This window comes from Brachypodium distachyon, chromosome 5, assembly GCF_000005505.3.
Source record: "Brachypodium distachyon strain Bd21 chromosome 5, Brachypodium_distachyon_v3.0, whole genome shotgun sequence".
NCBI classification, from domain to species: Eukaryota; Viridiplantae; Streptophyta; class Magnoliopsida; order Poales; family Poaceae; genus Brachypodium; species Brachypodium distachyon.
In genome coordinates this window covers 4,336,323-4,351,383 of record NC_016135.3, presented here as the reverse complement: position 1 = coordinate 4,351,383, position 15,061 = coordinate 4,336,323, and the positions used below count along the sequence as shown (strand labels likewise).

The window sequence follows — 15,061 nt, the reverse complement described above, 5'->3', positions numbered from 1 at the left end:
GATCCATCGGCGGCGAGCCGAGCGGCGACGGTAAGTTCCCCTGTGTCTTGCATCTTGGCCAAAGAACTCGAGGAGAGCCACAAGAACTAGGGGCATATCGTAGATCGCCATTTCTCATCTTTCTCTTCTGTGATTTTTGCTCTTTATTGTTGGAGAGACAAACGTGGCTGATAACGTGTTGTGAAATGAATGAATGTGTGTTCTTTCCATTGAATGTGTTCATATATATACAAGGGGAGGAGACACAGGCGTCCCAATATTTGGGCACAGACGTCCCAAATTTTGGAATATTGGGACGCCAGTGCCCGTTTGGTCTCAACCGTGAGAAACAAAGAGAAAAGAGGCGGTTGCTAATTAACTTCCAAGTTTACTATTAATTAACTAATAATTAGATCACATGCTAAATTATCTTAACAGGTTTTACCCGGGCTGCTGGATCAGGCTGGCTCCGCCGATCGATGGTGACATGTGCTGTAAGTGTGATGCAAAACCTCTTCTTCAATGAATACACCAAAAGGAGTCGCAAATTCGGTCCTAAAGAATTGGAATGACACCTGTATTTGCAAGCGAAGATGAGAAGACGAGCTTATGCGGCTGCCCCGACTGAGACAAGGTCGCGATAGACATACGGTGATGAGCTAGGATCATATGACAGATCTCACATCTAAGCTATATATGGTTGGGCTCAAATTAACAGCAGTGCATAGAATTAGAATCTAGGATGACAATTTATTGGTACTTTCCACCTCTATGTTTAGTGTCTGGGAGTACAAAAGTACCAAAAAAGCGCTCAGTCAAAAACTGATCCGTTTGTATAACCTTTCGTCAAAATGAATTGTACACATGTATCTGAAGCAAATTCATTATCTTGCTTAAATTTACTTCGGCAACGCTCACTAGATTATGTGTGGAAAGGCATGCATCTGAATTTCTTTTATGCTAGTGTGGAAAACTACAGAAGAAAACATGCAAAAGTTGGTTAGCCAAAAAAAAAGGCAAAAATTTGTTGAAAAAGCTAGATTATCATAATGCACCTCAATCTCAAACTCAGCCTAAGTGACAAGAAATATTTACAACCGACTGGAGCAACATAGCACAATATATAGCCTTAACATCACATTCGAGAAGTCATGAATACTAAATTACAGTAGCAACATTGGTAGAATAGTTCCATGGGTCACACAGACAATAGAATGCAACTTGGTGTCTTGGTCAACAGACCACCATGAGGATACATACTAAGGACAGATCCCTCTGGCCTGCCCATAGCTCTGCAACCACTGGTACTTGCACATTTTCAGTTTCTCCCCGACTTCAGTCATAGTAGGCCTTTCATTCACTTCATCCGCAAGACACTGAATAGCAACGAGACCAACTTCCTCAAGGCACTTCACGTCCTCCTCCAAACCGGACGCAACAATCTCTGCATCATACATCTCCTTTGTCTTCCAATCCATGGAAGCCTTGACATAGTTTATCGGAAGGCTATTGTTTCCATCATACCTGGCCTTTTTCCGTGTGATGATCTCTAGGAGCACGATCCCAAAGCTATAGACGTCGCTCTTCTCCGTGAGAAGTCCGGTCTTCATGTACACTGGGTCGATATAGCTGCTATCCCCAATCACCCAGTTGGTGTGATCTTTGTCGATGGACATGAGCCGAGACGTCCCGAAGTCCGAGACCTTGGGCACAAACTCGTCGTCGAGAAGGATGTTGCCGGACTTCACATCGCCATGCAGGACTACATTCTCGCTCGCCTGCGAGTGCATGTACGCGAGTGCGTCCGCGGAGTTAATGGCGATGTCGAGGCGTGTTTGCAGCGGGAGAGCGTCCCTTTTGCGGTGGAGCACATCATAAAGGCTCCCACGGGGGACAAACTCGTAGACTAGCATGGGCACCTTCGTCTCCAGGCAGCAGCCCAACAGCTGAACCAGGTTTCGGTGGCTGATCTTCGACTGGATCGTGATCTCATTCGCAAAGTCCTTCTGGCGGTCCTCGTTGATGGCGATGGACCGTTTTACGGCAACACGTGCATTGTCACCGATGGTTCCCTTGTAGACCTCGCCGAAAGCACCTTTGCCAACTATGTAACGGTAGTTCTCTGTGACATGGTCTAACTTCTCCTTTGTGAAAATCTCGATCTTGATGCTTTTTAATAACTGCCCTCCGTTCTTGTTGAAATGATCTCTCAGCTTTCTTTTCTCACGCTTCGTATGTAAGAATATTACTAGCACCGCCAATAATGCCATGGCACTGATTGTACCTGCGGACATAGAAATCATTCATTTTCATACAGGACAACAAAGAATATTAATTTAATCATGTGATTGAAATATTCTGTCTATTGCTGGTTGTTACCAGGGTGGGTGTGCATGTCTTTAGAACATTAATAAAGTAAAGCATATAAAAAAGCCTCACCTATCACTGCTACTGCAGTCGTTGAGATTATTGCTTCACATCCATTGGGACTCTTACCGTCACCTCTTCGTCCAAAGTGGCATCTACATTCATAATCACCTATTTCATCGAGGCATGTACCGCCACTACAAGGAAATAGATCCTTGCGTTCACATTCATTAATATCTGAAAAATGTATGGAAAATTGCATATTATTTAGTGACTAATTAGAATTTAGAAGCAAAGACTAGAACTAATCACTTGTATTTTTTTCTGTAAGGGTGCATAATAAAACTACAAAATAGTTTTATTATTGCATATTATTGTAAGGGTTTTCGGTAAGGTCATCCCATGAGCCCAAAAAATCCGGAGATCCCAAATCTTTCCCTACAGGCTGCCATGGTATTTGAACCATGCATTAAAATATTGAAAATAAATTTGATATTGAAGACTATAAAATAGAACTACTTCCCTCTCAAAAGAAAATATAAAGGGTGTTGTGAAGTATACAAACTTGTGCATCCGTTTAGAATGTAGGGGTTTCCGGCATATCCTCGGGAACAGTTGCAGAAATAACCCAATGTACCGCTGCTGGCATTAACACAGTTGCTGTGGGTGCTAATGCAAGCGCCATAGGGAACACTTTCCATGTCGCCACCTGACGGTGTCGATGGGCAGCTCCCATTCCTGATTGCCCAGTCAAGAACAACTGGGATGACATTGCTTGGTCCAAGTCTGTCGGCCAAAGTCTTATTTCCAATGAGATCTTTCTTGCTGTACTTGTACCTGCATGATAGATTGAATAAACAATCTGGGTTAACACTATGGTAATCGTTCTTTTATATATATATATGTGTGTGTGTGTGTGTGTGTGTATTGCATACATATATCATATGCAATAGTGTATGATGACACTAGAATACATATAACATAGGGACATATAACATAACAGCTTGTATGAAATTATAGCCACCAGAGCTACCCCCGCCTTGCATGGCTGGTTCTCTACATATTGTTGTACTCCAGGGCAATATGATATTGTGTATATTCATGAAAGGTGCTAATATGATACTCCAGGGCAGTATTGTGTATATTAAAGAAAATTGCTAGATCGTTTGCTTTATCATCATTATTCAAAGCCACGAGATCCAGCCGCCACTATTCAGATGTGGCCAGACTGACCACCATTAGGGCACTGCTGCTTCCCATTTGCTGCCTCTACTACTATAGAATGGGCCTCTTCCGCCCCCCTTCCAGTGGCGGTTTCCGCTAGCCAAATGGATATCCGTCACTAAAAGACGAACGGGGACTCCAGGCAAATCCCTTTGCCATCCTTGAGTGGCAGCCAGGCTAACATGTTGGAAATAATCTTTCCTTAATCAAGGTAGGTCAGTCCGAGTGCTACAAGAGTTAGTATTAGGGAGTTAGTACTTAACTAGTAGTGCTAGTTTAGTTTGAGTCCTAGTCCGTGTAGGTTTGTAGCTAGGAGAGGATGTGTATATATACGCATGGATGGCTGCAGCTTGTAAGGATAAGCTTGTAAGGTTGTGGGTTTTGAGAAATAAAGAAAAAGAGAGGCACGACAGGTGCCTCTGGTCAAATAATTCCCGATTGTGTGCGTCTTCATGTGACTGATCTTTGGGCAAACCTAACATTTGGTATCAGAGCGAGGTCAATGATTTGAATACGTGCTTGCCCTGGGGAGGCGATGTGCTAGCGCCTCGGGGCGGGCAACGGTGGCGGAACGGCGTCCGCGGGTAAGAGCGGTCAATCGGTGCGCAAAGAGGTGTTCAGCGGATCGGATCGGGCAATCGGTGGTTGTACAGATCAGATAGGACTATCTTCGTAGTGGACTGATCTTCTAGTAACGGGAGATCATCCTGATCGTCGGAAAGTACTCGACATTGGGTCAAGCTGTGTATGTACGTCCATGTCAGCGTCTGTGTGTCATGGTGGTGTCCAAGTGCTCGTCGGTGTGAGACTATGTTGCAGGGGAAGTGCGTCACAGTCGAAGGGCTGTCCGGTGAGGTGTATCACTGAGGGCGAAGACGTGCGTGCAGACAAGGTGGCGGGTGTCATCTGTGTGTCTCAGCGAGAAGACAGAAGCTCAAGCGTATAGTGGGGTGGTAACCAGTGAAGGTGAGTCTTTTCAATGAGGACATGTCTCTACGTGGAGCTATGGGTTTAGCTAGCACTTATTGGGCTAGGTGTGGATGGTGTAGTCCATACGAAAGCTAGCGTGACCGGGAGTCTGGATCATACGTTGAGTGTAGTCGACGAGTCGTGAAGCTGCGGAGAGTCAAGTTCAAGGGGAGCATGAGGAGACAGCAAGTAAAGATTAGGGGGAGATTGTTGAAAATAATTTTTCCTTAATCAAGGTAGGTCAGTCCGAGTGCTACAAGAGTTTGTATCAGGGAATTATTACTTAACTAGTAGTGCTAGCTTAGTTTGAGTCCGTGTAGGAGTTTGCATGAAACTATAGTCCGTGTAGGTTTGTAGCTAGGAGAGGATGTGTATATGTACACATCGATGGCTGCAGGTTGTAAGGATAAGCTTGTAAGGTTGTGGGTTTTGAAAAATAAAGAAAAAAAGAAACACGACAGGTGCCTCTGGCTAAATAAATTTTCGATCGTGTGCGTCTTCATGTGACTGATCTTTGAGCAAACCTAACATAACAATCAATAATGGGTTCACCTCCAGTGTCGTTTCTGGCTTTTCAAAACTTTGACCGCCATTGGAGGCTACCCCATCGGCAGCTCCGTCAGTGGCGGTTTGCGTTTACTGAGCCACCACTGGAGGATGAGGCTCCAATTGCTGGACAGCCAGTGATGTACCAGTGGCGGTTCACATGCCAGGAGCCGCCAGAATAGAAACATTAAAGATTACCACACAAATTCGAAAAAAAAAACAAGTTCGCAATGACATATTATAGTAATTTGATCAAAGTTCATAAAACATTCGATCTAATATTTAATTCTAAAGCAAAATAAATTCAACTAGGCCGCAGCGTCGCCAGCGAACTAGCTCGAAGTCGGAGGAGACTCCTCCACGGACGCTCCATGGCCCCACGCGAGCTCCATGTAAGTAAACATGAGACTGCACGCGTGGACTCCCATGATATCCACATGGTCTAGTTCTCCTCCGCGTTGATGCCGTGCATCAAGGGCGCTAGCGGAGGGTTGGCACAAATGGGAGGGGGAGGCTGCAAGCAGTGGTCCAGGAGCTCTCCGGTGGCAGTTTCGACAACCACCACTAAGGGCGATTTTGAACTGTCATTGGTCGCCTGTTCTGCAGTAGTGCTCACACAGTCTTCTCATTTATCAAATGGACGTTGAGACAACTTTTCTATAGGGAGAATTCAACGATGAAATGTACATGGAACCGCTAGAACAGGAAAGGATGGGCGAGTTGTTAAAATCTTTGCAGGGTCTTAAGCAGGTATCTAAGCAATGGCATGAGAAGTTCGAAATGACTTTAACTACCGCAGGCTTTGTTGTAAACGAAGCTGACAAGGGAGTTATCCTTTGTTTGTTGATGGCATACTGATCTACGAGACCAACCTTAGTGTGATCGAGGAGTCAGGCATTTCTTATCCCGTTGCTTTGAGATGAAAGATCTAGGAGTTGCTGAAGTTGTGTTGAACGTCAACCTGTTGAGAGACGATCATGGTGGGATTATCCCATTTCATCACTATGTTATTTAGGTCTTGAGTTGCTTTGGTTAGATCGACTGCAAATCTTCTTCAACACCATATGATCTTAGTGTGCTGCTTCGAAAGAATCGAAAGATTGCTAGAGAATAATTGATATACTCTCAAATCTTTGGCTCGCTTATGTATTTAGTTAGTGCCATGAGGTCTGATATCTCATTTGTTGTGAGAAAACTGAGACGATTTGTTTCAAATATGGGAGTTGATCATTGGCATTCTCTTGAGAGAGTGATGCACTATCTAAAATGCAATACGAGTTATTGTATTCACTAGACCGAGTATCCAAGGGTACTAGAAGGTTAAAGTGAATGAAACTGGAAATCTGATGTTGACGAGAGTAAGACCAAAAGTGCATATGTGTTTAGTACCATCTTAATGAGGTCAACAATGGAAGGAGAACTCAAATCAGTCGACAACATGGTAGTTGGAGCAGGTTTGCTTCATTATCTCCTGATGACATGCATGTGTTTGAAAAACCCGTACGGCCGTACCGGCTATGCAATGAACATTGATTGTCTAAGGTGAATAGTTCCAAGGATAATATGAAGTCATCGTTGCATGTGAAGAGGAGACTACAGTATGTTGGAAAAACGAGAAATTCTGTGGCTATTGGCATTGGATTATGAGTGTGGATGTTTTTACTTGTACAAGCCCCAGCTTTGAACTATCTCACCGTTTGATTCCTACTTCGAGATTTTTGCACCGATTGCGCCTTATATCCAAATATGTAAAATTATTGCAGATCCTTTTACGAGGGTTTATAAACAAATGCATCGAAGTGGATGGGTATGTGAGACCGACAATATGATTTATACCGAGTGGCAACCCACGCTATTTGATCAGAGATCCTATGAAGTAGAAGTGCGAGGCAAGTTGTTGGTCAACTGATACTTATATCTTTCTTTTGTGAAAAATACCACTCCTTGAGGATGCAATAATTGTTAGATTTGTCCAAAGATCAAGACATGAAGACGCACACGCAAAAACGATCACACAATTATTTGACAAGTACGCGTATCGTGTCTTCTATTTTTCTCTTTATTTTTTTCTCACAAATCCACGACTTGATTACAAGCTACGGCCCTCGGGTGTGTGTGTATACACACACGCACAGCCGGAACACCTAAACCTACTCGAACACAAACTCACGTTTGTAAACGCAAGCACCTAAAGACTACTACTGCTCGGGGACACACACGTCCAAGCAATACCTAAATCAACTAGGACTGAAACACATGCGGACACTAATTGCTCCTCCTCATTGTCCTAACTCTAATAGGACTCATAATCAAGATTGATCTTAACATTCTTCCCCTAATCTTAAAGTTGGTGTCTTCCATGTTTTCCCTGCTTTTCGCTCTCTCTTCAGATTCACCACTCGTCGACTCAACTCAACCCATGATCCGGACTACCAGCCCACGCGGACACATCTCGCGCGCTACGTGTAGATTACACACACCATTAATCTCACGCAGGAACTCAACTAAACTGGTCATGATCCCACTACACGCCAAGCTTGATCTTCTCGCGGAGACACGCAGATGACCACATGCCACCTCATCTGCACGTACGTCGATCTCTTGCTCCGATGACAGACCATACCAGACAACCTTTGACCGTGACGCACTTCCGCTACAACAGAGCCTCACACCGACGAGCACTTGGACACAACCACGATTCACGGATGCTGACGCTAAAACACATAACTCCTCACGAGCTTGCCGACAACAGTTTGCCCTGATGCCGAGTACTTTCCGGCGATCAGTATTATGATCTCCCGTTATTGGAAGATCGGCCCACCTCGATGATAACTCGATCCAATCCACTCCACGCTACTCCATTGCACAACCGCAGATCGCCACCCTGATCCAGGGACGCCGCTCCGCCATCGATGCCCGCCCCGAGGCACTAGCACATCGTCACCCCGGGGCAAGCGCGTCTTCAAATCTTGGACCTGGCTCTGATACCAAATGTTGGGTTTGCCCAAAGATAAAAACATGAAGACGCACACGCATAAACGATCACACAATTATTTGACCAAGGACGCGTATCGTGCTCTCTATTTTTGTCTTTATTTCTTTCTCACAAATCCACGACCTGATTACAAGCTACCCTCGCGCGTGTGTGTGTGCACACGCACAGCCGGAACACCTAAACCTACTCGAACACAAACTCACGTTTGTACACAGCAAGCACCTAAACGCACCTAAAGACTACTACTCGGGGACACACACATCCAAGCAATACCTAAATCAACCAGGACTGAAACACATGCGGACACTAATTGCTACTCTTCGTTGTCCTAACTCTAATAGGACTCATAATCAAGATTAATCTTAACAATACTCTCATAATCTGCATGGCAAGTTGATGTTTATCTTAATAAGTTCTCAGTGTTTTTTCAAAACAGACATGTTGTGCTGCAAAGCATCTTTGGAAGAACACACACATGGACGAGTTTCACTGTGAAATGTCGCAGTCCTTTAGAGTTGGGCACTCTCTAATAAATTCATAAACGTCTTGGAGTATGACATATAAGCTCCACCCACGAGAGGAAGCCTTGCGGCAGCTCAGTATTGGTTGGCCAAGACTTTGGGTGGAGCTAGCTTCGTGGAAAACTTGCAATTCAAGGCACAGTATCCAAGTTGTGAACTAGTCTAGCATTAAGATTTAGGTGGAAGTTAGTTTAACTTCAGAGTCTCGTCCAAATTACCGGTATATAAACAATGTTTTATAACCATAGACAAACTCTGTTTGAGAGAGTGTCCTATTTTGCCTGTCTTTACCTGTAAGTAAAGTAGTGTTTTATAGTAACGTGCATAAATATTCAGAGTTTCAGACCATCAAAAAGTGTATATGTACTAGCTGCATTTGTTCCTTGCAGTGTCCTTGTCCCGTGCTAATGCTACTCATATTTTTATATAGGAACTCAGGTTGCTAGTTCTTCTCTGGTTGGTGGATGGCTGATGTCGAGACCTGAATAAAGTTGGTGGATGGCTGATGACGATTACGTATATGTTACACCTCCTGGACATCACATCAGACAGTACTTACACTGATTTTGCGTGATCACACGGAACCAACCTCTACCGCCTCTCCGTCCTATTTTCTCTACGATAGTTACTCCGTTTCATAATTCTTGTCGAAATATTATATGTATCTTCACGTTTTTTAAAATAGATACATTCTTTTTTGGGCAAATTTGAGACATGCAAGAATTATAAAACGGAGGAAGTATTTTTTATTTTCCCGTCCGTGATCTCTTTCTTTGTTTTAGCAAAATATAGGTGACGAGGAGGGTTGTCGATCATCAGGTGTATGACAGCGGTCCAAATCTGAATACGCCGCGGTATATATGGAAAATAACACTTTGGTTCATAAAAAGCAAAGCGGTTAAATGCTGCACTCACGAAGAAACAGAACTAGATCAACATGTACACAATTTCAATTTCCAAAAATCATTCCATGTGGTAAACATGGTGATCAATGAAATAAAACTTTTAAAAATTATACTTCCTCCCATATTAAGTGACTCTTTATTACAAGTATTTAGACGCTTTTTAGTCATGAATACATCCATATTTGAACAAATTTTAATCAGATAATATGGGACAGAGGGAGTAGAAAACAACTATCCAACCAAAATTGTGAAAATTAGGACCCTTGGTCTAAGAACTTAAATCTCAGATTTCAAGGAATACATTAGCATATAGCCACCCTAAGAGGTAACTTCTATATAATTGCTAGGCTTCAATAGAATAAGAGTAAATACAAAAGGACGTGGCATCAAAATTGCGCCTACATTTTTTTCTAGAGTTTAAACAAATCGAAAACTAATTCATAGCACGTGCTTGTCCCCCTATGGGTAGCACGCGCGTGCTCGAGTTTTTGGAAAAATAGTTTTCATCGAGTAGCCTGCTCATCCGCGCACTTTAAGTTCCTGAGATATTGGAATATAAGTATAAAGTTTTATATTTTCTTTTTTAAAAAGGTGGTTGAAACCTTCAGCCTCTGACCACATATATACTTCTATATTTAGTTGAGGTTTAGCTTATTTAAAATTTTGGTCAGGCCTGACCGTGTTGCCAACTCGGAAACATAAATATGTCAGGTTTTTTCTCCCTACCCGCTGTACCTGACATGCTTTCTGACATGTCTCAGCTTACTAAACCGCAATGTTTTGTTGGTTTTCATGTCATCTTCCTTGTGCCGTAAAAAAGAATGAGTAAAATACATCATGAGTCCATGAACTCGAAAAAGTGAACATTTTAGTCCACGAATTCGGAAAACGCACACTTAAATCCCTAAATTGGGACTACTGTGTCACTTTAGTCCAAAAACGGTTCGGCGAGGCTTAATTCCGCCACGTCAGCTTCGGTGACCCCTTCACCGGCGTCCTCTCATCAAAATTAAGCATTGTGCGCTTGATAGCAACCTTAGGCGAGGCGGCGGCTGCAACGACACGGTTCTCAGGGCCCAAAGATCCCCGTCTGGACGCGGCCGCTTTGCCCCTCGCGAGCAGCCGGGCATGCTGATTTTGCAAAAAAAATCCTGAAAAAACCGAGTAGCTTCCCGCGGGCTTGGACGAAGCTGACGTGGTGGCCACGTGGCGTATTTAAGCCTCGACGAACCGTTTTTAGACTAAAGTGACACATTAGTCCTAATTTAGCGGTTTAAGTGTGCGTTTTCCGATTTCGTGGACTAAAGTGTTCACTTTTGCCGAGTTCATGAACTAGTGTGGTGTATTTTACTCAAAAAGAGTAGGAAGTAGGGAAATAACATACAGACCACACTGAGAACTTACAACCATGAGATGACACGCTTGATGCTTACTCCGATGGAGAAGCAAGCACGAAGTTAGTTTTATACGGTTTAGTAACCTAGTGCAGGTGGGATAAGCATCAGGTGTACCCGATAGGGAGAAAAAAACTCCATGCATGTTTAACCTTCTGAGCTGGCATCTTATTATGGTTCCCATGAAGGGTACAAGGGTGATATTAGTTAGGATAATTACGACCGAATCTGACTATATAGGATACGTGAAAATAAATAACTATCTGGTCGGATATGATATAGAATATGGTAAGGGCCTTATCTGGCGGTACCAAATTATCCACAATTACGATCGGCTAATCCGACACTCATAAGTCGGATATTGACCCTTTTTACTTTTTGCATCTATGCTTCAACTTCCGGTGTGTATACTACTACACTGATGCTTGAATTTCCAGTGTGTGCATATTAGTATGAGTGTGTGTATGTTTGTGATATTAGCCATGGTTTGTGTTTGGGTACAATAAATGATTATGAACTTATTAATTACAACTACTATGTACGTATTATATATCCGCCCATCATTATCCGTTTCCGGTCAATGCTTTGCTACCGTACCATATTTGTTTCCGCATCCGTATCATTTCCGAATCTGATAAAAAATCATTTCCGCATCCGTATCGTTTCCGAATCTGATAAAAAAATACGGAATATGATATGGTATGGGTACTATATATCCGACCGAATTCGATCCGTTTTCGCCCTTACATGGGTCGGACCAATTACCAGTTATAACCGTGCAATATTCTTAAATGATGTAAACCTTGTGATAGTGTAACAAGTCAGGGTGAACCATGGCACATAATTTTAACTGAAATAAGGGTTCGTCACCTCTTTCCTAATATGCAATTGAGCTTTTTTGTGTGTGGGAGTTGTACATCAAGACTCGATCTTAATATGCATTTGAGTTTTCTGTGTGTCAGCTGCACATGAGTTAGACTTAAAAGTATTTTTGGGCGAGATGCACATCACCTACGAGCAATTTAACCTATGTTTGTATACTACTATTGATGATTATTAATAGATCGGTGGACCTTTTCACAGAAAAAAAACATCCTGTATACCTATAGATGAACATCGAACCACATTAATCTTCTATTGGACATGGGTCCAACACAATGTACTATATCAACCGTCCATCACGTGTTGGGATGAGCAAAATTATTTTGTCTTATATTTCTGATAAATAATTCACAATAATTGGCATACCTGATTTTTAAACTATCCTATTTAGGTATACGTGCACTACTAACCTTTTTAATATATTCAATTAGGCCCCCACAATCAAGGTTGTCCTCCAACAATAAAATGCTCTTTTTTAGCGAGGAATAAAATGCTATTTTTGAACACTTAGCTTGAATAAATTTTAATTTTGTGTCGAAATGATTATATTCCATCTTAGAATTGATAATATTACGAGGAAAGAAGCGGAGATGAAATGAAAACAGAAAAGTTTATAATGGCCACCTGGTGAAGAAGGAGCACGTACCAGCCTTTGGCGGCTATGAAGGCGTATTGGCACCAGTTGTCTGTCACCCGACGGAAGCCTTTGTTCCAGGTCAAACTAACTTGGCTGAGACCGGGCGTTAGCGGCGCCTCGCAGCAGCCGTGTCCGCGGCACGGCGTGCCGTCTTCCCCGGTGTCGTTCACACTGCCGCAAGACGTGATGCAGCCAGTGAGGTACTCGGAGCGGTTGTAGCGCCGACTCCGACCACGGCCCCGTCCCCGGCCTTGGAGCACGGCGATGGAGCTGCATCCGACGGCCGTGAACACGTTGTCCGCCGGCGAGAGCACTAGTGGGGAATCGAGTTTCAACGCCATGTCCTTGGTCGTCCGGATCGATTCGTTTTTGCTGACCGGGAAGCTGCAGGTGTAGGTCAGGAAGGTGTAGGCGACCATCTGCGCCGTCTCCAGCGTGATGTTTACTACCTTGACGTTGCCCGTGAGCAGGCTCGGAGGGTTCGTCGTCGTGTCGCACGTGAGTTTGAAGCCCGGCAGTGAGCACCCGGGGCCGATTCCGAATGGGTAAAGGATGTCTACGTCCCCGCACTTGGTAGGGCAGTTCGGCCCCGCCGCCTGTGGCGGAGGCGACGCGCTGGACACAGCGGCGGCGAGCAGCGCCGCATAGCAGATAACTCGGAGGAGCGCTGGCATGGCTAATGCTAATTAAATGGTTGTGACGGCTCGGGCCTCCTATACGACGGTTCATATATATGTAGATCCAGAAACTAGCACCTACTACTGCTCTGTCACAGATAAGTGTGAGGTTTCGTCCTATGTAAAAAAATTAGGTTTGACCAATTTTGTTGAAAAAAGTAGCAACACCATCAAATTGATATTATAAAACTACATTTCGAAATGGATGTAGTGATACTACATTTTTCAATAAAGTTACTCAAAATTTAATATCTTTGATTTAGTACAAAACTCATAAATACACTTATACGTGGACTGAGTGGGTACATTAGTTATTTAAACAGCCACACATCCGCGCTTCCTTGCCCCAAGTGTTAAAAGGTAGTTCTTTTTTAAGAGCTATAGACGTGAGCGCGCAGATCTACGGTTTGTTATTGGAACATTCGATCGAATAACTCCCCACGGTGTTCAAAACTACCTACTTATACTACTTGTTGTTCAGACAGATTGGATAACAATTAATTTGAGATGAGAATATATTACTTCAGTGTTGTAGGGATCGATGGATCAGCGTTGGACACTACGGGAGAACCTAGCTTTGCCATCTTATGCAAATTTGCCTTTGCCGGCGGCTTGGCTTCATTCCCTTCGGCAAAGAGCATCGGTGTGAACATGGACTTTGCCGAACGCCAACTGCCGCGTGTGCGAATGCAGACACCGGGAGTACGGGCACCCCTTTTTTGTTTAGGTAGAGTGGAGCGCGGGGAGAGTGCTTCGAGCCTCACCGGTAAGGACTTCGACTCCGACGATTTACCTAGCTTCGGACAACCCGAAGGTGTAATACCCTACGTCCTGCTTTATGTGTATAGATGGTGGTGGATGGCACAAAGAGTGGTTACAACAAGTGGACGGAGCGGCGAGCTGAAGCCTAAACTACGGCGGCCCGAGGAAGAGGGAGAAGCAGACGCTGCTCTTCTCCGGCCGTCGGAACACCAACCCTCCTCCTACCCGAACTGCCTATGCCTGCTCTATCCCTGATGCCAACAATTTTGAGTGGAAGCCTTGGGTCTGCTTTTATAGTTCAAGGGGTCACCACAGTGGCGAACAATGGGCACACGGCATGCGTGCTTCTACAAGGAAACATCCCCGTTACAAGATGAACATGAAGCAGTCCGCCTGCTATGTGGCTCCTGTCCAAAGTGATCTGTACCCGATCCAGGGCGTAGAGAAGCTTTCGGCCCTGTCTGGGCCGAAACGGTGATAGTCCTGGCGCGGCATGGAAGTTGGCCGGTCAAAAGGTAAAGGGGACCTGCTGCGTCCCGCCTGTCGTCCTCGCCGGCGATCGTCACATCACAGTCGTGCAGTCCCAAGGATGCCCTCTGAACGGGCAGATTCGTACTAGCCCATGCTCGTGGGCTCCAAAGTAGCCTCCCAGGACTGGCTGAGGTAAGCAATGATGCATTCTCTCCCCCGGTGCCAGACCAGGCACCCCTGCAGAGCCTTTCGATTCCAGGCCCGAGGGAGGAGAGCACAGTCACAAGTTTCCCGTGAAGACAATCCCGGGAAGGCGGTTCCCGGGGTACCCTGTCCCCGGGGGGCCTAATGCTGACATGGTGGGGCCACGTCTCGCGCTCCTAGGATCCGGGATACTCCCGTATCCCCGGAGCCAACACCAACCTCCGGCAAAAACAGGCCTCCGACAAAGAAAAATAACATACATGCCCGCAAGGAGGTAAATGGCGGGCCACATGGCAGGCGGCTTTGCCGAAGGCCAACTTCGACAAAAAAATCGAAAAACAAAATCATCCGGTCGAAGCTAGGTCCCAAATTCCCACCGCCGCTGCCTGCTGCCGCGCATGCTGCCCACCGCTAATATGCTCATCTAGCCCACCGCGGCAGCCGTTTCTGCTCGCCACGCGAACTGCCCGCCGCTGCAGCTGCTTGCCATGTGCGCCGCCTTGTTTGTCGCTACTGCTCGCCCCGCCC

The 15,061-nt window shown here is 44.8% G+C and overlaps 1 protein-coding gene across 1 annotated transcript; it reads right to left on the bottom strand.

Moving 5' to 3' along the window:
• Positions 1-1,002: 1,002 nt before the first annotated feature.
• LOC100843230 (wall-associated receptor kinase 2) lies at positions 1,003-13,137 on the bottom strand. The gene is made up of 4 exons (XM_003581011.4): positions 12,429-13,137; positions 2,912-3,183; positions 2,419-2,583; positions 1,003-2,263 (listed from the first exon to the last, which is right to left on the bottom strand). The coding sequence occupies exons 1-4, from the start codon at positions 13,091-13,093 to the stop codon at positions 1,239-1,241; spliced, it is 2,127 nt and encodes a 708-aa protein (XP_003581059.1). The 5' UTR covers positions 13,094-13,137; the 3' UTR covers positions 1,003-1,238.
• Positions 13,138-15,061: the final 1,924 nt, after the last annotated feature.